Consider the following 24570-nt stretch of genomic DNA (forward strand, 5'->3'; position numbering starts at 1 on the left):
TTTCCATATATGATGACACTTTCCACGTGTTTACTGCTACCTTTGTATTTGTTCACTACCATCATATTTATCCCATGTCTTCCTACCAACTTCAATCAAGAAACCGGAAAATCTTACTACTCTATAATTAATTCCTTTGCTCCAACTAATTTGTTATTCTATATCATTTTCATTATTTATTTTTTTCCTAAAATACACACACACACACAGGGTGTGCGGTGCTTCACCCACTAGTTTGAGTACCATGTGGAATTATGATTTCAAAAAAGGGAGAAAAAAAAAGTACTTGGAATGTCATTAGTAAACTGTACATGATCCTTCTTAATCACGAATTGATAGTTTTTTGCGAGTACACTTGGAAAGGTGCAAGGAGATTTTTCCAATTAGTTATTTAGTGTTAAACAATTAACATGGATCGTATCTTTGAAATAGCAGTGATTGTACAAGTTAATTCGAAAGTTATGTTGATGAATCTTATGGCACGTTAGATAAAATTGAAAATTAAAAATTGAAATATGAATCCACCAATTTATTGAAGTGTAAATATTTTGTAATCCAAAAATTTGAGCGCATTATGTATTAAGTGATAAATGAATAATTTTATAACTTATTTTTTTGGAGTAAGTTTTGCCTACATAATTCATACCTACTTAATTAATTAAGATGTTTAATTTTTTATTATCAAGCACGTCTGAACATACTAATATCTTAATCGATTAAGTTTAAGTATTGAATTAGATTATTAAACAACGTCTCAGATCAAACAATAAGAGTGGTGCATTTGATAAAACTGAAATCTGAAAACTAAAGTTTGAAATTTGAAATATGAAGTTTTAATCCATTCAATTATTGAAGATCTAATACATTTGAGTGCATATCACATTCAGTGATAAGTGAATAGCTTATCACTTAATTTTAGGAGCAAGTTTTGTCTAGAAAATTTAGAGAGCAGATCCTCTGTCTAATATTTTGTGTCCAATATCCTGTCCAATGTGAATTTTTTACTACGTTAGTTTCACTTATTATATCTACTGATGTGGAAATATGAAGTTTTAATCCATTCAATTATTGAAGATCTAATACATTTGAGTGCATATCACATTCAGTGATAAGTGAATAGCTTATCACTTAATTTTAGGAGCAAGTTTTGTCTAGAAAATTTAGAGAGCAGATCCTCTGTCTAATATTTTGTGTCCAATATCCTGTCCAATGTGAAACTACGTAGTTTCACTTATTATATCTACTGATGTGGCAACTAAAAATAGGTGGCTGTTTGGCTGCCTTATACTTCTTTTTATTTTTTATTTTTTGGATTTCCTTTGTTTACACAACTTTGGTACAATTCCCATCTTTTTTAAATATTCTTTTGTATTTGAAATCCTTAATACTTTGTTTTAAAAAAGATGAGAATTGTGACAAAGTTGTGTAAACAAAGAAAACCCAAAAAAGAAGAAAGAAAAAGAAGTATAAGGCAGCCAAACAGCCACCTATTTTTAGTTGCCATATCAGCAAATATAATAAGTAAAACTACGTAGTTTCACATTGGACAGGAAATTGGACACAAAATATTAGACAGAGGATTTGCTCTCGAAAATTTAGTGCTACTTAAGTAATTTAAATGCTTAATTTTTTATTATTAAACGGTATAATATATTAAGATTTGACTCCATTAAATTTACGTGCTGAATTGGGTTATCAAACAAGACGTAATTGGGACAATATGAGTAAGGCAAATAGGGAGATCCATATTGGAACTGTTTTAGGCTATCAGAACTGTGATGGGCCTGATCCGCCTTCAGGCCCGAATTATACACATGTCAGTCTAGAATGGAATATCCAGAAATGCAAAGAGGCCTCTCTTTGATTTTAAGGGAAAATGTTAGGTCATGGCCTACTCTGGATGTAACCCAGAATGGGCCACAAGTTTGGTAAAAATTCAGGGACTCACAAGTGTCCAGGCCCTAATAGTAATACAATGCATTGTCAATTGAATTCTTGGCGGGAAGTTATTCCGTCGGTAGATCGGTACTCTCCCTATTCGCCTGAGAAATTCCCAGCTTCCACATTCCTTTCTTTTTTCCCCTCTTCCTTGGCAATATGCCTATTGGTTTTAGCTTTCATCTTTTCGCAAATCGGATACCCAAAAAACAGCGCAATTTATGCAGACTAAGATAAATGCTTTCTTTAAGCCCCAAAACCCATCATCATCATCCACCATAACCCCTAACCAAAATCTTCCTCCATTGAATTCTGAAACTAGTAATACCAAAACAACCATTTCAAGGTCTGCTTCTACTTTTTTCTGCGTATAATTTTTGGTTCTCTCTCTCTCTCTCTCTTTGAGATACATTGTTAATTTCTGTATTTTATCAGTTATTGCTCTTCTGTTCCGTCTTATTTTGTTTGTTTGGAATTTCTTCGCCAACCCGTTTAATTTTAATTAGTTCATTGTTTTCCATAATTATGTAGAATACGATCACACAGTTTTTTAATTTATTTTTCTCTTTTGACCCTTGGAGCCCTCCTGGTTTTTGTCCATTATTTCCCCATTCAAAATTTGGTATCTAGCATTATAAAAATGTTAGATTATTATCTCAACCCAGTGTTATTAACACCTGTATGGATTCTGCAGTGTTAAGGTTCATGTCTCCTGAAGAATCATGGTTCATATTATACAGTTTCACTGAATAGACAATGTAAACTGTCAAATGTATGATTTGCATGAATTGCTGTTCCAATAGATTAAGCAATGAAATCTTTTGCTGCCTTTAAGAATCAAAATAAGCCCTTCATTTGATCAACTATATTGTTCAAATCAGTGTTGAAAATGTATCAAAATAAGCCACAATAGATACCTTCTATACAATGCCCAAATCTTTCTCCTTTGTATACATAAAAGTTTATCAACAGCACTATAATAAACTTCTTTGCTTATCAACTTCATTCCTTTTGTAGGAGGTTTTAGTTCCTCTTCTACTTAGCATGTCATCAACAAATGAGCATGGGAAAAGTGATGTTTGTTGTGTCTTTTGTAATCAGAATCATTGCAGTGTTTAACGGTTAAATAAACAGGACGTTGGCATTTTGATCTTTCAGTAACAATGAGACTGGCAGTCACAGTGTTTTAAATGCTCCCAAGACTGTAGGTGTCCAGGTGCCATCCACCACTATCTCAAGCAAAGTCCTAAATGTTAAGAGACGTTATGCACAACTTCACCTGGATTTGGGGCAGTCAGATTTTCTTCTTCATACTTGCTCTACTTGTGGTGTGAAGTATGCTTGTGGGGATGAGGCAGATGAAAAGCTTCACAAGGAATTGCATAAGGACTACCCTCATGGCATCAAATTCAAGGTTCTTTGGGAAATGCTTTTCATGATGAAGTTTAGTTCTGCCAGTTTTGTAGTAAGCTAAAAATTTGACTCGCAGGGCTGGAAAAATGAAAGAGTTGTTAGCATGCCTTCAAGTGAGGCAGGGCCATACTTGTGGTTTTGGAAGGGGACCCACTTGCTCATAAGAAAATGGTCCATGCTTTTGTCTTCAAATAAGTGAAATTCATGAATACATGCATCTCTTTAGAAACTGACTGTCTACCAATGTGGATCATTTCACATCAATTGATGTGTATCTAAAATATTGGCAGTCAAGCGTCATCGGTAGATGGAATAACAGCATTATGCCCTGCATTTACCACCACATTTTGTGTTTTTAGAACCTCTTATTGATCTTATAAGGCAGGTTTATGATCATCCGATAATGTTTGCATTGAGCAATCCTCTCCAAATATTACTTCGTTTAGTGAAGAATAACCAACAATTAGATTGAAGGGGTGCAAATTTGAATATTTTTTAAAAGCTTGTCTTGCACTGATCATTTGGCATACCTTGATTGTTGAGTTTCACAGTAGTACCAAGTTCATGTGTAATTTTATTTCATGGTGCACATGGTGGTGAAACTTGTGTGCTCTGGGCTTCCATGAATCACTGCATGAACTCATTTCTCAGCACAAACTACCCAACCCCGGCTGCACTCCCGGCAACAATGTCTTTATTCATTTAGTATAATGAATTTATTGTTTTTTGGTAGGTTGAAAAGGTTCTGCAAATGATGGAGGTTGAATTAGGAAGCGGAAGTCTGATCCACAAGTTATGCAAGGTACCATTTTGTCTTATTATGAGAATGATGATGTTAGTGGCTCTGTTTGATTCCGCTCTTCATATTCACTCTGTTGCAGGTGTATCTGTTTATAGCCTACAGAGCTGTATCAAAATCAGGGACTTCAAGAAACCAGGAAAATGCGGGTTCCGAGAACAATAAACAAGAACCATATTTACTCAAAATTGGAGGAAACAATTTGCAGAGGCAAGTTGTAAAGAAGCCTCCTAAACAATTATCGTTGATCGGTCTTTGTATGTTTTAGTCAATATTTAGAGCTAGTAAAGTAACACCATATGCTGAAGCTGAGTCTCTCACATCAGACTGAGTGATTCTACAAAAATTTCCTCAGAGTGATGAGAACTATTGAAGATACAAAAGGTTCATGTGATCATCTTTGATTTGCTTCTGAGGCCTTTTGACCTGCTGGCTTTCCCGATGACAATGTGATTATGTACGTACATGCGCAAAATTTCCTCACAGGGATTTTTGCTGGTCCAACAATACAGAGAAAAGCACTTACTTTAGCGTGACAACGTGCATTTGTAGTTCTGTTCTGCTCATGGGCTGTAGTTAAATACTGTACTATTTTTGACATCGAGCAGTTACTTGGACAAGCAATACATAAGCAAAGAGAGTTTCTTTGAGTCGAATCTTTGAAACATTGTTTTTTGAGAAATCATCTGAGATGGGTTCTCCCAATTTCTAACCAATATTTTCTTTGGCATTCTTGTCATTCCGCATAATTTGGATACTAAGGCCATTTCCGTTCTCTGTCAAACTTCCTATAGGATAACTTTCATAAAGGATTTTCTCCTGGAACCATCTCAGCTGGCATTCTCTGAACCAACCTCCACAGGCAGCGCACTCGCATCCAGATACTTTGGTACTCCCTCATTTTTACCTTACAGGGCTGATATCTGATAATGTGCTGTGCAGGAATTCTTGTAGTTTTTCAGAAGCATTCTATCTTTGATTCTCTCATTGAGACTCTGTGTGCTGCATATTCATTAAATTCATTAACACCCCTTCTGTTAATTAATGCTCCAGAAGTCCTCCTGTTATTTTTTTTTTTGTCAAAAACACCTTTTTTACTAGTTTGGACTCGGACTCTAACCTTGTTGAATGCTTAACTACTTGAAGGAAAAGAAACAGTAGCAAGGAGGCTAGCCACGGCCCCTGGCCTGGCAGGTTGGGGATTGCGTATATTTAAAAAAAAAAAAAAGAAGGATGGGGCCGATGGGTGCCATAAATAGCTAGTTATTTACCAGAATAAAGCCAATGATAAATTCACAAAAAATGAAAGCATTAAGAGGAAAATTAAGCAGAGTTTGATATCAGGTTAGTTGAAACATCCTATGCCAATGCAAGATAAGTTTTTGAATGAGAACGAAGTATTGCCAAGAGATAGACACATCACAAACTTTCCCCCTCGTTCAACCTCTAAGCACGACACAGACACCATGCAAAATTTAGAGACAATTTGTAATGCTGTCAAGTCATCCATTACTTTTCTCAATGTGATGTATTTGATCAGTGCAGTCTAGTATCCGCAAATGCCATGCAAGCTTTGATTCCCTCTCCGAATATAAACAGGCTGCAAAACGTTGGCAGCTTCCTTCTTACGAGTTATAACAACTTTGTCGATACTGTCCTTGAACTTGTAGAATATGCATTAACACATCCAAGCAAAATGAAGTACTTTGAACCTGTGGATCCGTATGACAATAGTTCGGAATTAAAACATAATCATTAGAGTCATAAATTTAGCTTTTGACAAGATGCTGCTGCATCATTTCCACTTGAAAAAGTCCAGTAAATTTGCACGTCCACTAAAAGAATAATCTTCAGTAATTTACTGCAGATATGTTGAGAAAACAGACAAAACTTCCTCATAAACAGGTTTCTTGAAATCCACTGCCTGCAAAGAAGAGTTTCAGACAAGGTAAAAGTCTTATTTTTCTAGGAAAGACAAAAGAAAGTGCTTGGAAGCGTTTCAGTACAGAGAGTTGAGCGGCAATTACATGATTAATTACTTGTTCTGCTGACATCCATGCCCATTCTCCAAATTCAGCCTTCTCAGTACCATCACCCAAAAGATTGATTTCATCATCATTTCCATTGAATTTGAAAAGAAACCTGAGCCAAATCCATTGAATAAATCTAAGATGCTAGCACGCTAAAGTGTCACAGTAAACCCATAATGCTGGAAAATACAGATAAAGAAAAACCTCCCTTTACCATGAAGTTACTAGCATTTAGCTATATGAAGCAGCAGCTATCTCCTCCCCACCTCGACCACCCACCCCCACTGAAACTTTAATCAACTCAGTGTACAAACCTGAAGTCCACTTAACTTCATGCATGGGCAGATTTTCTTGATTCTCTCAACTCTTTTTCTTTTTTCTGAATGTCTTTACTTTTTTACATCCATGCCCATTCTCCAAATTCAGCCTTCTCAGTACCATCACCCAAAAGATTGATTTCATCATCATTTCCGTTGAATTTGAAAAGAAACCTGAGCCAAATCCATTGAATAAATCTAAGATGCTAGCACGCTGAAGTGTCACAGTAAACCCATAATGCTGGAAAATACAGATCAAGAAAAACCTCCCTTTACCATGAAGTTACTAGCATTTAGCTATATGAAGCAGCAGCTATCTCCTCCCCACCTCGACCACCCACCCCCACTGAAACTTTAATCAACTCAGTGTACAAACCTGAAGTCCACTTAACTTCATGCATGGGCAGATTTTCTTGATTCTCTCAACTCTTTTTCTTTTTTCTGAATGTCTTTACTTTTTTATCATGACAAGCAGCCAGATTTTCAAGCTTGGAAACCCTTTTGGCCCCAACAACTTTAAGAAGTTGCACACAGGAGTTCTTAAAAAAGAAAGGAGGAGGAATGATAGGTAGTCTCAAACTAGGTAAAAGGTGAAGCCTTGCTACTGCAAAAAATTTATCAGTAAACAAGGAAATAGGTGAACTGACCATTTCTGAGCTTGACCTTTCCAGTCTGATCCCCATTGACGATTTAGTTTCTCCCGCACAGCTGGAGGGAAATCATAAGTCAACCAATAAGGCACCTGCATGTGGACTCGAATGCCAAATTTGACCTTGTTAATGCATATGCAGAAATTTTATGCGACCAAAAAACAAGAAGAGAATCCGTAGAAGACAAGAAAATGCATAATGGCAGCTTCATATATGCCAAAAATGCAGATAATCATTTTTCTAACCCAAAGTGTAGAGATAGAAAAAAAAAATCAATTCAGCATTTCAAAAGGGAACTCACCTCAGCAACAATATCTGCTGTAGTAACTCCTGTTTCTTCTCTCAATTCCCTTGCAGCTGCAGTTCTTGGATCTTCACTTTCATCAATCCCACCCTGTTAATCCAGCCAGGAATCAATTATGTCCTATATTGTGCACGAGGATTCAAGATAAGTAAAAGTCACATTACTAGACAGTCTAGTACTAAACATCAGCTGAGACACCAAGAAAAGTAACCTCAATTGAGAATTTCTTAAATTCAAAACATTAGAATGACCAGGTGAATCTCATTTTTAACTAGAAACAGAAAGTTGATCTATTTCTTACACTCGTTCTTCTTAGAAGTGCATAAACTTATTAAATATCTATTCACTCTCTCCACTTAAGCTCTTAGATGACTTGGAAATTCATCTTGATGATAGTTTGTCACCCATTGAAAATCAGCACTCTATAAAAAAGAGCACAGGGAAAGAACAAATATATTACTTCATACATGATTATTGAATTTCAGAAAATGTCCTCGGATTTCAAATTTTTTATCTGAAAAACACTATGGAGCTCAATTAGTGCCACAGTTCTAGGAAACTACATCATCAAGTACCATGCTTCCCCTCAGAATGTTAGCATGTTCACTTGAGGCTCAAACGCAAAAGTAAAATCCCGGCTTCAGCCATGACTTTCTACCGTCTTTAAATACAAGGATGTTAGCTACTGTTGAAGAACTTGTAACATTTTCGGCTGCACTGCAAGTAAATTGCAGGTTCCCAAAATTCAGCTAGTAGCTTAGTTCTGTACTATTATACCTTCGCACATCATCAGAATAGAGAGACACCTGATACAGCATTAGTTACCAGTAAACAAATTACATATATATGCTCCTGCTGCTGCTTATTACCAGCTACATAAAGCACTACCATGATAATACAATCGATATATGTAATGTATCCCAATAGATCCTATAAGCCCAGATAGTGTATCATATTTCCCCAATCTTTCAGGAGCAGACCTTACCAATTCGCAGCGGGAAAAAAATAATCCAAGAATAAGATGAATTTAGTAAAAGATCGACCTGAGGCATTTGCCAGGCGTCAGGTATGTCAAGTCTTGATGCTGCAAAAATCTACAAGCGACAATCCAAAAGTTCATTTCTTGACACAAACAAAAAAAAAAGATAAATAAATTTGTGTGGGATTATGGAGACATGGAAACAAAGAGAAGACCTTTTTAGAAGAGGGATTCATGAGACAAATACCAACGTTTCTTCTATAACCTTGAGGCGGGTTTTGCATGATTGATGATGATTGAGCACAAAATGAAGCTCTGAAGCGTTTATGACGATGATGAGGATCAATCGAGAGGGCAGAAGTAAATTTTTGGCAGTGATTTGGAGGACAATAAAGCGAAGAGAAATTGTTATTTCTTGCAGTGGCAGAGAGGGCTTGATGGCGGTGCCGAGGATGGCAGCTTAGGATGATGTATCGGCACAAACATAAAGCCATCACACTCGCTCGCAAGCCCACTCTACTGTTGATGGGCGTCTCATCTTTTCCATCAATGGAGAATCTGATACTTTGAAATTGACCCCTCTGTTTTGTGGAAATTACAACTGTTTGATGGCACATGTTCCTCACGAGATTCCACAGCTTCAATGGAGAATCTGATACGTTGAAATTGACCCCTCTGTTTTGTGGAAATTACAACTGTTTGGTGTCACATGTTCCTTTTTTTTCTTTTCTTTTTCTGAAAAATAAATATATTTGACTCTCGGAATTGGCTCGGATGATTTGAGGTAGGATAGTTTCTTTAGACATCAATGTTGCGTGTTCGAGTTACCTCTCTACCGTTTGTATATTTTTGGTAGGTAGGGTGCATAAGTACAGGAAACTCACGTTCCAAACGGGACCGTAAACTTGGCGCATTGATGATTGCATGTGGTACTAGTTGGACGCCCATCTTCATTGAAACGACATACGTTCAACCTCTCGAGAAAATAGCACATAGGTGTCTCTGCGATTTTCCAATTATTTTCTGCAGACATGGAGAAGGCTTCATTTAAATCTGTTCTCATAGCTGGTTCTCTTCATGCTTTCACCACTTCGCAAGTGTATCTTTCTTGCTCACCTATGAGTTTATGGAGATTCTTCTTTTCTAACTATACATAAGACATTCGGCCAGTTTAGCTCAACCAAAAGATTGCTAGTGTCAGAAGAATAGTGAACGAACAAAATAAACATGTTTGAAAAGGGTTGATAAACTTTGCTGACTCCTTAATTTATCCATCCATGCACTCACAAACTACATATATGCACTGAGTTTGCAGTTGTTTCATTACCAAAGGAAAAAAAAAAAGGATGGAAGGAGTGGAAGTGGAAAGTAGTTTAAAGCCGGCATTAATCACAAGAAAGCTGCAGCAATTTGAGCTCCCCTGCAATCGAAATTGGGAATATGATACTTATTTTAACCAACCGACAAACGTCACGGAAAATTCTCCTCTAGAGTCTTGTGACTGGTTAGTGGACGTTCGCCATCTTTGTTCCTTTGTCATTACCTCTTTCGGGTTGAGTGAAATGGGAGCATCGTAGAAGTTGATTGATGCAATGAAAACAGGAAAGGAGAATCTGACATGGGCATGGTCAGTGAGTGATGAGCTCCCGTTCAATTGTCAAATTCAATGTAACAAAAAAAAAAAGGCTGTTCACATTTACGTCCAAACTTGTTCGGACTTTGGAATGGCCAGCATGCATAAGGTGCGGTGAATTATAGCCCCGCTCCAATGGGGGAGTCGGGGTTCAAGGGGGGGGGGCTAGATCTCACTTTTTTTTAGTTGAATACTAGTGGAAAAATGAATATGGATTAAGTTAGACTCTACTTTTTTAGAGAATAGAGATGTTATTTTTTTTAAAGGTAAAAATGAATATGGATCAAGTCATTTGTTTAATTACAAATAGGATTTAACTTTTTTGTTCCTAAAAAAATGACTACATTTGGGTCACTTGATGAATTCAAGGTAAAAAAAAGGTCAAAAATTTAAATTGAGAACAAAATTTATTGACTTGATTTAGTAAGGATCATAAAGATACTACTTTTAAAAGTAAAGAATGAAAAAAATTCATTTGATAAAATATGAAATATGTTTTGGATGATATTCCTTATAATAATTGATATTTTCATATATACTGAAAAAAGTAAAAAAAAAAAAAACATGTATATACTTGTAAAAGTATGTTAACTAACAAGAAAATTTGAGATGGCATTTTTAAGTCCTTCACTGCAGGCAATATATTTAAGAAGTTAAAAATTATTATCTTAATAATATTTTTAAACCATCTTAACAATTTGGAGCTATGTGTAGAAAATAATTTTGGTCTAGGCATTTTTTTTTTTAATTGATCGTCCTACATTTATATTATATTGTTTCGATTTGTTCTGGAGGTAGATTACAATTGCCTGAGTGATGCATATCGTGTATTGAGAATTATCCTTTGAGGTACCCATTGTTTGTTCTCGGGTGTGTTTGGATTTGTTCTCTGAATCACATTTTCCATAAAAATTGCTACTTTTCTGCTTTAATTTTTTGCCCTAACTATGCTTTAGCCAAATTTATTTAGCTGATTTTTCAACTAACGCGGGGCCTGGGGCCTGGGGCCTGGGCCATGCCACCGCTGCACTGAACAGCACAGCACATCTTGTTAGACTCCGAGTTTTTTCTTTATTTGATTTTTTGGGTTATAAAGGTCTTTCCATTTTCAATCACAAAGAAAACCAGAAGAACAAGTCTCCCTTTACTACTATCACAGAGCCCCCGAACAGCAAACGAAACTTGAATTTGATTCGATTCAATTTTCAGTAGAGAAGAAGAAGGAGAAGAAAGAAGATGGGGGTTCCGTGGGGTTCAGGAGGAGGGGCAGGGGGAGCGGATTTGCTGAGTGAAAGAGCAGCTACCATGAGAGAATCGCTGCTCAAGAGTCAATCTATTACTGATAACATGGTTTCTATTCTGGGTTCTTTTGATCACCGCCTCTCTGCTCTCGAAACCGCCATGCGTCCAACTCAGGTAGTTCCACTTCCATTGATCTCTGTTATACCCTTTTATATTTTGCTTGCATTTGGTGAAAATCGTATGTTAGTTTTGTGATTGGTTCTTGTAAAACTAACTCTGAACTTGGAGAGGAAAATATCTAGTTCGGATTTTTGGATCTCGTTTTCTGGGCTTTGAGTTTGGTGGCAACTGACTTTTGTGCGAAAATTCAAAAGAGGAGCGTTTTTCTGTGCTTCCCTTAAATTTGCTCGATTAGGAGAACATTATTGGTAATATAAGGAAAGAATTAAAGCAAAAGGCTTAAGCAGCATGGTTGACTTGCCCCTTTCCTTTTCTTTGTAAGGAAGTGATTAAGGTTTTAGGAATGATATGCTTGATCTGTTTCCTTTCATGACGTCTTCTTCTCGGGCCAATAGAATTTCAGTTATGATTTTCCTGAAATGTGTTCAAGCTTGGTTATTTTAAGTTTTGTAAGTCAATGTTTGATTTGCTACTCTCTCAGATCAGGACTCATGCTATTAGAAGAGCTCATGAGAATATTGACAGGACATTGAAAGCTGCAGAGGTCATTTTGTCCCAGTTTGATCTTACTCGCCAGGTGGGTTTGCTCATTCTCCCAGCTTTAATTGGATAAGTTTGAAGAGTGTATTGTTGATTAATTCGAATATTCCCTTATTTGGGGTTCCGTTAATTCACGCTAACTTGGAGAATTATTTGAATTATTGATTTCCAGTTGACTTGCTTGCTCTGCTGAACGACTGTTATTTTTAGTATTTTATCATGTCATAAGTTTTCTTTTATGTCAAAAAAATTTTTACTTGTATATATATCTATATCTTGAAATTTTTGTTGTGTAATTACATGCAGGCAGAGGGTAAAATACTCAAGGGGCCACATGAAGATCTCGAAACTTATCTTGTTGCAATTGAACAACTAAGAGAAAACATTCGGTTTTTTAGTAGCAATAAAAGTTTTAAGAGTAGTGATGGAGTACTAAGCCATGCCAATGGTTTGCTTAACAAGGCCATTTCAAAGCTGGAAGAGGAGTTTAAGCAGCTTCTGTCATCTTACAGGTCAGTTTGGTACTCTTAGTTTTGTAAGCTACAGTTTGCCCTGTTTAATCTTTTCATATGAGTAATAACTTATTACACTCATTGTTATGCTTTACTGCTAATCCTATTAAGCTCAATGTATTGTGAGATAGTGATCCCTTTCTTTTGGTGTGTCAACTTAATAAATGTTAATTCAGCCTCTTAGTTTAGCTTATGACAACTTTGTTGTACATCTCTCCGGCCATTTGGTGATTATATGTACTTATATGGCTGTCTCTAGAGCATTTGTGCGAGTCCTGCTGTAGCACTAAAATTCTTGAAACTGCTAATCTCGGCTAAAAGTCAAACATGGATATTCGTTCCAAATGTGGCAAGCGTATCAAGATTAGTCCCTTGGACGGGAAACTTGTTGCTGTAGTTCCATTTCAATCTCAATATGTTCTTAATCTCTTAATCTCTACAGCAAAAGCCTTTGAAAACCCTAAAATAACTTGACTTTTCCATCATTACTATCAATGAGAAACATTGATAAATAATGGACTGCACCAATCTTTGGGACCATCATGATTGGGCATTTACATACCGTTGAATTGCAAGTTAAGCTGACAGTAAATGTCCCATAAATAGTTTCATTTTTTATGAGTGATTGAAATCCTCAAGTTGCATCTTCTTGCCTAACCTCCTCTCTAACCTAGTCAACTTTCATTTCTACCTTAACTAATAAAAAAACCCACCAAATCAAGTTCCAACTGCTGCATCTTCTGTTACAAATGACTATTAATGGTCTAACTAGCTTTTCTAAAGGAATCAGGTACCTCAAAGCTTTGAGTATTATTGTAACTCATACTCCCCCTATTCCCCCCCCCCCCCTTCTCCTTTTTAGAATGTCTTGTTTCCCATAACTTTGAGGCACTTAACTCTGAGGCACTTAATTACTTTCGTATTCTTCTACATTGGTCATCATCTAATTGATATTTATTCTTTTCCAAAACAAGAACAAATTGTAACCTTGATCACCTGATTTTGGTGTCTTCATGTCTCGTTCTTGTAAAATAACGCTTTCCTGTATTAACTTTCGTTTTGGAATTGATTCTCAACTAAAGAGTCCGTAATTTTGGATTTTGCTGTATATGTTCATTCTTTGAAATAGAAACGAAATAATCTAATAAAATTTGATATCGCTTTGTCATTATGCATGAAAACTTAGACATGCTCACTACTTTTCCTGCCTTGGATAAAAGTAAGCATTACTTTCATATTTAAATATGTTAGGCCTGTACCTCTTCATGAAGCTGTACTTACTCTACCCTAAATTCACTTTGTCAGCAAGCCTGTCGAACCTGATCGTCTTTTTGAGGGACTTCCTAGTTCAATGCGACCATCATCTGGATCACCAGGAGAGCAGCCTGATGCAAATGGGAAGAACCCTTCACCAAATGGTCAGCACCATGAGCATCATCATGCTAATGCAGAAAATGCTGTTTACACTCCCCCAACTCTTGTACCACCAAGAGTCCTGCCACTGTTGCATGATCTAGCCCTACAAATGGTTCAAGCTGGCCACCAACAGCAGTTACTGAAAATATACAGGTAAAGGCCTATTACAAAAAGATCTGATAATATTGACGACTACTTTTCATGTGCTGGGTAATCAACTAGGTTTTAAACAGTCACTCTGAAGTGATCAGGGGACTCGGGTGCATGCCTTGTATCAACAAGTTTCCCAAGATAATGAGGGATGAAATGATAAGTGGTCAAGTCTCTCTATGGCTTTTTTGTTTTCCTTTTCTGCATGTCAGGTCAGGAGATATTAGGCTTTTGTCAATTTTAGTGGATTATATTTAAGGAAAGAATTTAAAGTTCTAATCCGTCTTCCATGCTGGGAGTATGCATTTAATAGTATGAATCTACAATCTGGTTTTCCTGACACCATAAATCTTGGCGTGTTTCATAGGGATCAGGAAAGAGTTAAACTTTATTATAGTAGTATGCTTTGTGCTAGGTGGAACGTGCCTGGACTTTATCCTTGTATTAATTCCACACAGGGTTGGGGTTTAAAGTATTGTGATTTTACAATATCTGCATTTCAAACACGTATATATATTTAGAATCATCTGTCTTGTGTTGTATCCGTTACTTTTAGTAACTTTCCAGTGGTCAAATTGTGCCCTGTATATGCAAAGGTATGGAAATGTGACTATAGATCGATTTACCTCGTTCCATGTGTCAGTCTGTGCATTTGTCAGAGTAACATTATTGCGTTCCTTGTCTTGATGGTGTTCATATTTCCATGCAGGGATACTCGTTCTTCAGTTTTGGAAGAAAGTCTTCGAAAATTGGGAGTGGAGAAACTTAGTAAAGAGGATGTTCAGAAGATGCAGTGGGAAGTTTTGGAAGCCAAGATTGGGAACTGGATTCATTTTATGCGGATTGCTGTAGGTTCTCTTAGCTGTCTTGAACGTAATCTGGGATTCTGTATATGAGCTAATTATGCTTGAACAGGTCAAACTGCTATTTGCTGGGGAAAGGAAAGTTTGTGACCAAATATTTGAAGGCTTTGAGTCCCTCAAGGACCAGTGTTTTGCTGAAGTGACAGCTGGGAGTGTTGCAGTTCTCCTTAGTTTTGGTGATGCGATTGCCAAAAGTAAAAGATCTCCTGAAAAATTATTTGTGCTGCTGGATATGTATGAAATCATGCGAGAACTGCACTCTGAGGTATGGATTACAAACTTCAATGAAATCACATTTCGCTTGGCATTTCACTCTGCATTCTGGTTTGCTAGGTATTCCTCTTTTTTGGCTGTGCTTTGGCTTTTATGCCCACAAAATATCTTGTATTTGCATCAAACTCAACTTTTTATGGTGGTATGGTGGTAGAGTTAGTTCTTATGACTAAAAATCTGCTTTCGAATTGTCAGATTGAAACTCTTTTCAGAGGTAAAGCTTGCAATGATATTAGAGAATCTGCTTTGGGGTTGACAAAGCGCCTTGCCCAGACTGCACAAGAGACCTTCAGTGATTTTGAAGAAGCAGTTGAAAAAGATGCAACCAAAACTGCGGTTGCAGATGGAACTGTCCATCCTTTGACCAGCTATGTGATTAACTATGTGAAGTTCCTATTTGAGTAAGTGAATTCTGCTTTTTTTTTTTTCTGTTCTGTTCTTTTTGTATGTGGCTTCATGTGCACTAACTGGTTGCTTACAAACTTTATACACAGAATTAATAGTCTGCATTTTCAGTTAGTCAATTATAAAGCTATTTGCATTTAATCAGCCTTTTTGGAGAGAACATGTTATTGGTTGCAATTAATCTTTTTCTAGAAGACTCTTGTCAAGTATGAAACCTCATTTTGGCAAACTATTTTCTGCAATTACTCATGAAGAGACAAAAATGGGGTCATTTGTAGTTTGAGTTTGTAACGTGTCATGCTTTGCATTGGAAGGTGTGTAGGTGACCTAATTTCCACCATGTTTCAAAAACATTAATTCGTCTTGTACACACAAGGAATTTTTGAGGGCAAATGCATGTGAAAACATGCTGAGGAAAATTCTTGCTGTATATAAAGGTCAATTTTCTGGAAGATTTCTTTTAAATGCTTTTAGGATTTGATTGATTAAAAGCTTAGCAATTTAAAAAGGGTATGTAATTAAATGCCAGGCAGAGCACTGATATAGGTAGTTTGCCAGTAAATGTTTCCTTCTTAACGTGGGAGAAGTCTGCATGTTTTTCATCTGTATAGGACTTTGTTGATCTAATTTATCTGACTTCGTGAAATTGATTCTTTCAGCTACCAATCAACATTGAAGCAGCTCTTTCAAGAATTTGAAAATGGAGATGGGTCAGATTCTCAATTAGCTGCTGTAACAATGCACATAATGCAGGCTTTACAAACCAATTTGGATGGGAAATCTAAGCAATATAAAGATCCTGCTCTTAGTAACTTGTTTCTTATGAACAACATTCACTACATGGTCAGATCTGTCCGCAGGTTTGTTCTTGTGCATTTCTTTGTTACGTTTAGGGTTTGGAGCATTGGATTGTGATCTTATATAGTTACAAGTTGGTGCTTATATTTTTCTTGCTTCTAGGTCTGAAGCCAAAGACCTGTTGGGGGATGATTGGGTGCAAAGACACAGGAGAATTGTGCAGCAACATGCAAATCAGTATAAGAGGATTGCTTGGGCCAAGGTTTTACCTTACCCTCTTTACTGCTATTACAAGCCGCATTGTTTGTGAACCCATTCAGATTTACCTTCCTTGTCACATCAGTTGAAGTCATCCTTATTCGTTACCTTGTCTTCAAATGTCTAGATCTATAAATTGGGCTTTGTGCTTTTCATGAATTTTCTGTTGAGTTAGATATGATCTTACATCCGCTTCATTGTGCATGTAGATAGGAGTCCTTCCAGGGTTGAGTCAACTAGAGTTAGAATGTTTTTAGACTCCAAGAATTGGAATTATGTGGTTAAAAACTTCATAAACTTGGGGCATGCAAAAACAATGTTTTACAAATGATATGTTTTATATTACTTGTAATTTAATTTCATTCAGTATACTGGTGCTTGAGGTGTTGCTTGAGTTGCAATTATTTGTCATTGGAATACATCCAGAAATGATTACTGTAAATGAATGGAGAAAGAAGAATACAGAACTTCCCCTGCATGTTCTGATACTGTATTATTTTCGTGTTCTATAATTATTATGAAATGACTTCTTGATTGTGGAAGTAACTGCTAATTAAGAGATAAAAGTTGCTTGGCAAAGCTTATTTTACATTCACTGTAAGCTCTTGTTTTTGTAAATATGATTTGATTTCTTTTCTCTCCGTAGATTCTGCAATGCCTCTCCATACAAGGTCTGGCATCGTCAGGTGGTAGTGGTGTTAGTGCTGATGGGGGAAATAGTAGTGGAGCTTCAAGAGCAATGGTGAAAGATAGGTTTGTTCAATTTGCGGACCCTGGCATATCAGTGTTATATTTACTTTTATGGTTTGACCAAACTGATCTTATGTGTTAAAATCACTCTCTCTCTAGATTGAAGACTTTTAATATTCAATTTGAGGAGCTTCATCAAAGACAATCTCAGTGGACTGTCCCTGATACTGAGCTACGGGACTCTCTGAAACTTGCTGTTGCTGAAGTTTTGCTGCCAGCATACAGATCTTTCCTTAAACGCTTTGGGTACGATCCTCCAAGTATTTATAAGCATGCACACTTTGAAATGCCTTCCTTTTCATGTCAAACTACATTTTCGAGAACAATGTCTTTTTTTTTCAATGAAAAGTCAAAAACTTGGAAAACTAGATAGACATGTATTCTAAGGAGCCATTTTGGTGAAGCTGATTAACCCCTTGATTGAGAACAAAAATACACACTAGACTTGGTTCTCAAATGTTAGTATTATGTTAATTATTGGACTTCCTGGAAATAATTTTTTCTCATGTTGACCCTATCTTCTGTTGAAGTTATATGCTTGCCTTTTGATGTGTCACAGGCCTTTGGTTGAGAATGGTAAAAATCCCCAGAAATATATCAGATACACACCCGAGGATCTCGACCACATGCTTAATGAATTTTTCGAAGGAAAAACGTTAAATGAGCCGAAGCGGTAAACTTGCGACTTAGATGAGCTATTTCTGGTTCTGGAATCAGGAATTCGAGGTGGTGGAGATATCAGGAATTGGACGTTAATGGTAGTATTCTTGTAACAATTTCTTCATTTTTCTGATTGATATGGAAATGATTGGAAAAAAAAAAGTAGTGAGATAAGGAAGAAATTGCCGCTATCCAGGAAGTTTGTTTCCTCCTCAGCAAAATTACTATGTAAATGTTTTTTTTTTTTTTTGGTGTAAAGTCTTTTGTTTCTCAATTTGTGTTTTGATGATGTATGTACAGACGGACCATGGAAGAGTTTTCTGTGGGGGAAAAGAGGTGTGTATGCAGATGAATACATGGTGGATCCCAATCTGTATGATGGATCCATACTATGCAAATTTTTAGCTACTCGGTTGAATTAGAATTAGGTAAGCCGTATCAATATTGATCAATACTGACCCTTTGCGTTTGCTGCTAATCACCATTTACGAAGATTCGAAACTAACTAAAGACGAGAGAGGGTGGAAGGAAGGAGTTATTCGAACCAATGGTGATGGGTAACGACCATCGTTTACTAGGAAGAAAATTGGGATTCGGCTCGAGTGTTGGCAAAAAGTATTGAGGCTTGTTGAAGAAATGATCATGAAGATAAATGCATGCTCGAGTGTTGAGGCTTAGACTGCGTACCCGGCCTTCCTTCAACACGGGAAGTAGGGGACTGGGACAGTTGGGCTGCTGTACAATTGGTACAGTAATAGTTCTTTTTCCAAAAGGCGTCTCTCATACATGTACAATTATGGTTGTATTCATTTATTAAATTAGTGTATACGAACAAAGAAATATAAATATGCATCAAATCATGTAAAATGTGTAACAACTATATATAATTGTATCAAACGCCCAGTCGTACCGGCTTCAAATTTGAAAGTGGAGATCCTAGCCATTTTTTTTCAATACAAAGAATTCTTTTTATAATTAAATTTGAGTGAGTTTGACTTCTGTCTCTATCATGAGTTAGTCAGGAATACCTTACTGACCATTATTAGGTCGATTTTGCTCTTATTACTATCGCGAATCAGAAATATCCCCAAAATTATAAATCACTTACGAAAGTTCTCACAGATGCTAGCCATTGCACAGATGCATCACTCGCACCACAAACAGCCAGAAGAAAATTCAACAAGCAGTGGCCAAGCGGGCCGTTAGACTGGAGAAGAATTTTGTAAATGAACGGCTCCTTTTCCCGGGTACGAAGCTCTCAAGATGAAACTGAACCGGGTGATCCGGATCTCGCAAAAGGATGACCTCTTGCCACGTGGCCGTCCAGCTAGCCTCATGAATCTCTCCACTTTGCACTTTGCAGTTTGCACAATGCATTCTTCCTCGTCACCATGCATTCTTCTAATATTTCAAGAACCCACCACTTCCTGTACTACCGCAAGTACAATTTCCGATTTTCATATCCCAACTACTGTACTACTACTACTACATCTGAACGCACCACCATGGAGAAGTACTCCAAAGGTATATGATTTATCGTATCTTCTCCTTAATTTTATATATTATTTCAGTCTATGATTTTTTGTGTTCCTTCTTTTTCTGTGGATTGAGTAGTTTTTGTTTATTTCAAACTGTTTTTGTGGGCGTGTTGCTTTTTATATGTGCTGCTGCTGGGGTGGGTGTTGATGGTGAAGATGCTGTTGGCGAGGAGGCGATCAAGGATCAACTGAGGGAAGGCTTTGCCAAAAATGCCTGCGATTATGATCCTTCCAATCGTGAATTTGATGAGATTCTCCCTCATCTTCTAAACATGTAACTTCTCTTTCTTGTATTAGTAATATGGGGCGAGTGTATTATTATTGATCAAAGCTCTGGTTCAGGCTTGGCTTGGCTTGAACCGAGACCAAAGCTTTTCAGAAAATATGGAAAAAATAATTATAATAGAACTGTAATCATAACTCTGTCATATATAAACCATTAAAACAAAACGATAAAAGAAAAAAAAATACTAATAATGCATTTTGTACAACATGTGAATTCGTATTTGTGGAGTAGACGAGGCATTGGCTCTTTTGCAGATTTCTAATTAAAAAGTGTTCATGAATAGAAGTCTTAACGAAGATGCAAAAACTGATTGAACCAATCTTGGATGACATTGGTAGGTACTTTGTGCATAATTTCTTACATAGTTGATAGGTTATTGGCGCTCATCGGTTGCACTAAGTCTTAATTGGTAATGCTTGTTCAATAGTACAAATGAATCTTCAAGTCAGTTTTAACAGACCCTTAACACGTGATTTTCTAATACTCCGGGTCTTAACTATCCTGATTACTTTAGTTTATTAAAGATTTTAGTTTTACTTGGCGGTTCTGTTCTTTGATTCATCTTCTCAATGAAATGCCACATTATCGAAGGCTTATTAATCTGTCCTTCATCTTCAAACTCATGGAACCAGTCGAATTTTAATTCAGTGACCTTAAATGATTGATTCAGCTATGCATCCCATGCCACACCTCAAGATTTTGATATCTATGCTCCTGATGCAACCTTTGAAGACCCGCTGATGCGAGCTCAAGGGTAAGCTTTTTAACAGCAACTCAAGCAATTTGTCACGCAGAAGAATAGGACATTATGCCTCACAATCCTCATAATGACTAGGCTCTTCAATGTTCCACTTACCAAATATTTTTTGCTTATATTGGACTTTCTAGAAATTGGTTTATGGGAATCAAGTTTACAGTAATTCTACATACCTAATTTGTTGCGTTTCATATTCGTATCCAAAAAGCACATCCTGCTAAATTTTTTAATTGATCAAATGATATCTTCTAAGCTTATGTTTGCCTCAAGTCAATGGTATATATGAAAAAGGAAGTGCACATCGAGACTAGAGAACTTTAGGTATTAGTGGGTTGCCACCCTGAAGCTTGATGAAAACCTTGGCCCTTTTTGGATCTATCTACTTACACTAGTCTGAGATTGAGAATCAAAGCTGAAGCTGTGTTAGATGGTAGCAATTCTAATCCTAGTACAACCTGTCATCTTGTAGCCACCTTAACTTCAGGTTAGAGCATAATTACGAAATGAGAGAACATGTAAGGGGTTAGTAAGATAGACTGGAGAATGGATATTAGATTAAAAAATGTGGAGAAAAGCAAATGCAAACAAAAAGGATGAAGTGCGATGAAGAAAATAATCAAAGGAGAAAAAGAACCAGTTATAGTGGCAAGTTATCAGGTAAACATAGTAATGTTTCTTATTTTCTAAAGTATATTTTTTGTCAGATCTTGTATTCACTTATTGTATTGGAACAAAAAGGGGTGCCTCTGTGAGGCCACTTTCGAACGGCTTTCTCGGGTGTAAGCTTGCATAATGATGTTTATGACCATGGTTTTCTCTCATGTGAATTCAACAAATGTTGCAGGATAAAGCAGATTAAGTCAGCTTTCTACTCAATTCCCAAGGTTTTCCTGACTTCCTTTCTATTGATAATTCCATATAATTGTAAGTTGCAGGGTACTTCTAGTATTAATGTGCTAAAAAGCTTGTCAAATGATTTGAGATATTTCTGAACAATTTTTTTGAGTCATAGATGCGTTGGATTTTTGTTTTCACCTGTAGTTGGTTTGCTCTTCAAATATATTAATGTTGGAGGATGGCAAGCAATGCTGCTTCTTTAACTGTGTTCAATTTAAGTGGGTGAAGTCATCAGATTTTAGAATGTAATTTAAAGCACATCATCTATCCTACCTTGTTTACAATTGAACTGTGCATTGCATGAGTGTCCTGTGGGCTGGGTCCAGTTCACTGCATCTTTCTGTTTACTTGCTCAAAAATTTATTATTTTTCTTAATTCTTTTGGTTTGTGGTTTTTATATCATTACCCATCCATGGTATGCTCCTATTCCAACCAATTTTCTGGCATAAAACATGTAAACGAAAAGGAACGCGACGAAGAAGTAATAGCATGAGAAAGAAAATGAGGAAGTTACAATGCTTGGCAGAGAAATTTGCTATTTATCCCTCTTTTCTCTGTCTTGTCAGTTCATCAGTGTTAATAAACCCAATAAAATGTAGATGAGAGGTAAAAGTGGCTTTTGTAGTTTCTAATCATCGCTTTCAAAGTCACTTTCTATACACGTGTTGATGAAATTCATTGACTAGTCTGTTTTGTCGACTCTTGTTTCCCATTGTTTGTTATAGAATATATCTGGATATTAACCTCATATATACTTTCAGGTTTTCAGTGAGTCAAGAATCACAGAATATAGCATCAAAGAGAATGTAATTTCACCTAGAAAGGAGGTCCACTCAGCTTCTTGCCTACATGACATTTAAAGAAAATATAGTTTGTCAGATTAACAATTCTGATATTTGTAATTGATTCAGATACTCATGGACAACAAGCAGTATTACAAATTTCTGGGGAAAGATATACATATGATATCCCTTATCAAATTGCAGATAGAGAACGGGAAGATCGTTCGACATGAAGATTGGTATGCATCTACTCTTTTAGCTTGTCTTTGATGCGTAACTGCAATCTTTATGATCTTCATGGGGAAGGAAATTCAAAGAGTGATGGGAGTTGGTCTCTGTCAAGTTAACTAAACTATGGATGTTGATTACCACAAGGAAGTTTTCTCAGACAAAGTTTACTGTTGTAACCTTAATGCACTTTCCCGAACTCTCTTATCTTTTCTTTTCATTTCTTTCTAATTATCATAATGAATCAGTTTCATCTACTTATGCTTCAGACTCATACTCTTCTCACAAAAACTCTAACAACATCAATGTAATCTGAATGTCTTTCACTGTAAATATAATTTGAGATAGCTAATGATATGATGATTGTCCACAGATTTTAGACTTGATAACAGGGTTGTTTCAAACATGATTTTTTCTTGGTAAACTGGATGATTCCATTTGGTATAACAGAGTTGTTGTCATTGTGAATTTGTTTGTAGTTTCATGTCTCATTCAACAGCTATTAGTTCTACCACTACCGGTGATTATCCCCGGTTACTCGGGACATTTTCATGTGAAATGTGGATTGCAGGTGGGATCAGAAGCCCCTATGGAACAGTGAGACGGTTCGGCTGCCACTGGTCGGGCGGCTCGCAGAAATGACTCGCCGGGCCTCAATGTTGGTTACTCATTGTCTGATGCGGTTTGGCAAGGATCCAAGCAATTGACAACTACTCAAAGTGTATGCGCGCGCGCGTATAAAGCTTTGGTTACTATCTTAAAACAATTGGTATGTTGTATTGTAACTAAAACTTGCAAATATTTTGGAATTAAGGGTCAGCTGACATGGACTTGTAATAGTTTGGGGTTCTGAGTTGAACTTAGTTAAGATGAATTTGTAATTGGATCCCAGGTTTAATCCTGTTTGAAAACTTAATTCAGCACTTAAATTTAATAAATTCAGATCTTAATATGTTTAGACACGTTTGATAACAAAAAATTGAACATTTGAATTAGTTAGGCAAAATTTGCTCTAAAAAATAAATGGTAATCTATTCATTTATCATTGAATGTGATATACATTCAGATGTATTTGATTTAACATTTAACAATTTAATAACTTAATGGATTCAAATTTTAAATTTCAGTTTTATTAAACGCACCCTGAGTGTCTCTGAAAAGCTTATGAAACAACCAATTTTGTAAGGCAATGAAGTTTTTCCATTTTCTGCCAGAAAATAAAGGTTAATTGTTGAAGAAATGATCACTTATACTTCATGGATTCTACAATAATTTTTTTTCCGTCAAAAGGAGGGCTATAGCACTTCCTGAATTCTACTGAAAACAATTTGGGCCCGCAATTTTGATTTATTTTGTTCTGGCAAGCCGTGGTCGACATTTTACACTGGACATTTTTTAGAGGGATGCGGAAGGTCCATATAGATCCGCTATTCTGTATTGGGCCATTATTTCTTGGGCCTTCTCTGATGCTCACCTTCGCTACTCCGTTTTCGGTGAAACGGTACAGGCAGAAGTAGATTTTTAAAAAAATAATAACAAAATAAAGAGAGAACCCGTAAAGGAAAAAGGAAGCTTAACACGATATAGGAATTAGGAACTACAAAAATATATGTTCAAATTTGGCCTACGATTGTGAGTTCTCCAGTTTCCTTCAAGGACCTGAAAATACTTAATTTCGACTTCTTCTTTTTTATCTTTTTTTGTCGGTCGGTTCAAAATACTTCAAATTCATCTCTGTTGCAACGGCAGATAAACATTATAAAGGAACGTGATGAACTTTAAGCAAAAAGCCCCATTGGGGCCGAGCTTGCTTGGAACCAGAGGAAAGTTTCACTACCATACACGGACAAAAGTTATTATAATTTGGAGAAATCTAGTTTGAGTCCTACATATAAGTGTTTTAGTATTTTATTGTCAACTGAAGCACCTTGTGGAAATTACATATGGTGTCTTAGGTTCGTTTTAAAACTA

General features: G+C 36.4%; 3 protein-coding genes across 3 annotated transcripts; 2 read left to right on the forward strand and 1 right to left on the reverse strand.

Moving 5' to 3' along the window:
* Nucleotides 1–5473: 5473 nt before the first annotated feature.
* On the reverse strand, nucleotides 5474–9068 carry LOC113763710 (nudix hydrolase 26, chloroplastic). Its single transcript, XM_027307611.1, has 6 exons — nucleotides 8646–9068; nucleotides 8495–8545; nucleotides 7449–7541; nucleotides 7145–7239; nucleotides 6178–6292; nucleotides 5474–6074 (listed from the first exon to the last, which is right to left on the reverse strand). The coding sequence occupies exons 1-6, from the start codon at nucleotides 9045–9047 to the stop codon at nucleotides 6009–6011; spliced, it is 822 nt and encodes a 273-aa protein (XP_027163412.1). The 5' UTR covers nucleotides 9048–9068; the 3' UTR covers nucleotides 5474–6008.
* Nucleotides 9069–11187: 2119 nt separating this feature from the next.
* LOC113763470 (exocyst complex component EXO70A1-like) lies at nucleotides 11188–18562 on the forward strand. Its single transcript, XM_027307297.1, has 12 exons — nucleotides 11188–11479; nucleotides 11967–12062; nucleotides 12332–12537; nucleotides 13843–14106; nucleotides 14813–14951; nucleotides 15019–15231; nucleotides 15435–15640; nucleotides 16304–16504; nucleotides 16605–16704; nucleotides 17347–17453; nucleotides 17550–17696; nucleotides 18010–18562. The coding sequence occupies exons 1-12, from the start codon at nucleotides 11300–11302 to the stop codon at nucleotides 18125–18127; spliced, it is 1977 nt and encodes a 658-aa protein (XP_027163098.1). The 5' UTR covers nucleotides 11188–11299; the 3' UTR covers nucleotides 18128–18562.
* A 933-nt stretch (nucleotides 18563–19495) lies between these two features.
* On the forward strand, nucleotides 19496–23537 carry LOC113762155. Its single transcript, XM_027305464.1, has 7 exons — nucleotides 19496–19634; nucleotides 19805–19922; nucleotides 20605–20688; nucleotides 21536–21575; nucleotides 22351–22417; nucleotides 22499–22610; nucleotides 23171–23537. Exons 1-7 carry the CDS (start codon nucleotides 19502–19504, stop codon nucleotides 23304–23306), a joined length of 690 nt encoding a protein of 229 aa, XP_027161265.1. The 5' UTR covers nucleotides 19496–19501; the 3' UTR covers nucleotides 23307–23537.
* Nucleotides 23538–24570: the final 1033 nt, after the last annotated feature.

The sequence above is a fragment of the Coffea eugenioides genome, chromosome 2 (genome assembly GCF_003713205.1).
Source record: "Coffea eugenioides isolate CCC68of chromosome 2, Ceug_1.0, whole genome shotgun sequence".
NCBI lineage: Eukaryota > Viridiplantae > Streptophyta > Magnoliopsida > Gentianales > Rubiaceae > Coffea > Coffea eugenioides.

Excerpts from the sequence above, each read along its gene's own strand:
- LOC113763710 (XM_027307611.1), bottom strand. The coding sequence starts at position 9,047 with ATGTGCCATCAAACAGTTGTAATTTCCACAAAACAGAGGGGTCAATTT. Across the intron at positions 7,542-8,494 it reads ACGCCTGGCAAATGCCTCAG|GGTGGGATTGATGAAAGTGA; the intron begins GTCGATCTTTTA and ends CTGGATTAACAG. Across the intron at positions 6,075-6,177 it reads CAGAACAAGTAATTAATCAT|GCAGTGGATTTCAAGAAACC; the intron begins GTAATTGCCGCT and ends TCTTCTTTGCAG.
- LOC113762155 (XM_027305464.1), top strand. The coding sequence starts at position 19,502 with ATGCATTCTTCTAATATTTCAAGAACCCACCACTTCCTGTACTACCGC. Across the intron at positions 19,635-19,804 it reads CATGGAGAAGTACTCCAAAG|ATGCTGTTGGCGAGGAGGCG; the intron begins GTATATGATTTA and ends TTGATGGTGAAG. Across the intron at positions 20,689-21,535 it reads CCGCTGATGCGAGCTCAAGG|GATAAAGCAGATTAAGTCAG; the intron begins GTAAGCTTTTTA and ends CAAATGTTGCAG.
- LOC113763470 (XM_027307297.1), top strand. The coding sequence starts at position 11,300 with ATGGGGGTTCCGTGGGGTTCAGGAGGAGGGGCAGGGGGAGCGGATTTG. Across the intron at positions 14,107-14,812 it reads CAGTTACTGAAAATATACAG|GGATACTCGTTCTTCAGTTT; the intron begins GTAAAGGCCTAT and ends ATTTCCATGCAG. Across the intron at positions 15,232-15,434 it reads TGCGAGAACTGCACTCTGAG|ATTGAAACTCTTTTCAGAGG; the intron begins GTATGGATTACA and ends TCGAATTGTCAG.